Source organism: Camellia sinensis, chromosome 2 (assembly GCF_055761805.1).
Source record: "Camellia sinensis isolate YWXY chromosome 2, ASM5576180v1, whole genome shotgun sequence".
Taxonomy (NCBI): Eukaryota; Viridiplantae; Streptophyta; class Magnoliopsida; order Ericales; family Theaceae; genus Camellia; species Camellia sinensis.
This window is the reverse complement of record NC_138962.1, coordinates 71,559,494-71,561,658: the sequence shown is the minus strand read 5'-3', so window position 1 is coordinate 71,561,658 and position 2,165 is coordinate 71,559,494. Positions and strand designations below refer to the sequence as shown.

Genomic DNA, 2,165 nt, shown 5'->3' with positions numbered 1-2,165 from the left:
GGAAGAGTTGGTGTCTTGCCCAACTTAGGATGCCCAACCGAGATGATGTACTCCGGTTGGAAGAGTTGGTGTCTTGCCCAACTTTGCTACAACTGAGATGGGTATTTCGGTGCGTGAATTTGTTTTGTAATGCTCAAGTTCTTCGACCGTGTTATGGACTCCGGTCGACAAAGTGTTGAAATGATAAGTTATACCGAGATAGTTTGCTGAAGACGGAACTGATTACTACCGGGCAAACACTTGACGAAAATTCAAAATTTCATTGATAAAGAAATTCATTACAAAAGGTGGGGACAGAGCCCGGTTACATCAAGTGTATTGAAAGCAAAAATACAAAGAAAAGAAACCTAAACTAAGGGGGAAAGATTGGTGAACTCATCCTCGGCAGCATCAGCATCAAGGTCAATAGCTTGACTTGCTTCTTGGGCGCCGGGCTCATCGTTGCCGGGCTGTTCAGGCACCTCGGCCTCTTCTTCCTCAGAATCTGTGTCATCCTCTCCATCTTCAAGTCCTTCCTCGGCCTCCGCTTGAAGCGCACTGAATACATCATTCGCATATGGCACGAGGTAGACCGGTAGTGAAGCTTTGGGAGGATTGGCAAAAACGTCGGTGTCAGAGCCCTGGCCGAGGTGTTCACAGGCAGACTTCCAACCGGCCTTGAAGTAGATGTCCTGTGTTGCAAACACCTGCTTCTTATAGCTCTCCTCGGCCTCGTTGAACCCGGCCTTGTTGGCAGCCCGGCAAGCCTTCTTCTTCGCCTTCTTCAAAGCGTCAACCTCGGCCTGAAGCTCACTTTGTTTTTTCTCGGCTGCGTCCAGCTGACCAAGCAGTCTATTATTGTCGTGGTTGGCCATTTCGAGAGAAGCTTTAGCCCGACCGAGCTCGGCTTGAAGGCTTTCAACATGGCTGGCAGTGTCGTTGGCTTTCTGCCTAAGCCGGTGGATGCGCTCCAAGACCAAATGTTGTTTTTGAATGGCCTGCACAAAGAAGCAAAGTACATCAGAAAGGGGACCAAGCAAGAAGGACCGAGCAAACACTTGTGAAATGTTAAAAAGAACGCCGACTTACCCTGGCCATCGACTTCACGGAAGATTTTACCAGCCGGGTGTCAGGGACGTGGTCACTGCCTACCACGTCGCCCGGTAGGAGAAATGCTTTGGAGAGATCGAAGGCAAGCAAATGTTCTTTGTCTGCCTTGATCGATGCAGTCGCCGGGATGTCCTGTCCCCGGTGCTTCAGCTGAGGACGCCAAGCGGGCACGGGAGCCGGAGTTTCAGCAGGATGTTCGGTTGTCAGCTCGGTGACAAGCTCGGCGGAGGGATCTGCCCTTGGTCTTTTTCCAGCCCGGCGCGCTTCTCTGGCGGATTGCACGGCAGCTGGAGCTGGAGAAGCAAGGGCTACGACGGCTGCACTCGATTGACCGGCAGCCGGGGAACGGGTGGTGACGCTCGGTATCTCGGCTGAGGTCGCGGTTAGAAGGTTTTTGATCCGAGATCTTTTGGCCATTTCTTGCTCGTCGGTTAACCGGATTAATGGGACGTCTGGTAGGGTTGGATCTGGAGGTGGCGAAGGAGCTCTGAGGAAGTCAGTTACTCTACTCCGGCGCGGAGCAGAATATCTGTAAGTCGGTGTGTAGCCGAGCAATTCGTTGCAGTCTCGGTGACGGTACCTAAGCACGGCCCGAATTGCCTCGACGTTGGGGAATTGGTAGTTGGCTTGCAAGGCTTGGATAGCTGCAAAAGAAACAGGGAAACCGGTTAGTAAAACTAAAGAATAAAGTTAACCGAGCAAGTTTGAGTGGCTTACGTGAAGAATCGAAGTCCTTGCTTATGAACCAGCCCGGCACCTCGGCTGTTTCGTAGTTGCCGGACACCCAGAAGAAATCATCATCGTGCATGTCTTTGTCCGGGGTGCCGGTTACGATTTTTTCCTTGCCCGGTCTTATTTTCAAGTAGTAAGCCAGGCCGTCACCGGTGTGGCCCATTGTGTATTGCCTTAATATCTCGGCTAGGCCTAAGTTGGTGCCTAGCCGTTGGTTCAATTCGTGTACGCCGTTGATTATTCTATATGTGTTGGTGGACACCTGTGTGGGTGCCAGCCCGGTTCGGCGGAGGAACTCGGTTATGAGAGGGTTGAGTGGGAAACGAAGACCCCCTTCAACGATG

The 2,165-nt window shown here is 51.9% G+C and overlaps 1 protein-coding gene across 1 annotated transcript; it reads right to left on the bottom strand.

Annotated features, from left to right (window-relative positions):
• Window positions 1–214: 214 nt before the first annotated feature.
• LOC145819592 (uncharacterized) lies at window positions 215–1,800 on the bottom strand. Its single transcript, XM_082913544.1, has 2 exons — window positions 1,069–1,800; window positions 215–977 (listed from the first exon to the last, which is right to left on the bottom strand). The coding sequence occupies exons 1-2, from the start codon at window positions 1,504–1,506 to the stop codon at window positions 348–350; spliced, it is 1,068 nt and encodes a 355-aa protein (XP_082769670.1). The 5' UTR covers window positions 1,507–1,800; the 3' UTR covers window positions 215–347.
• Window positions 1,801–2,165: the final 365 nt, after the last annotated feature.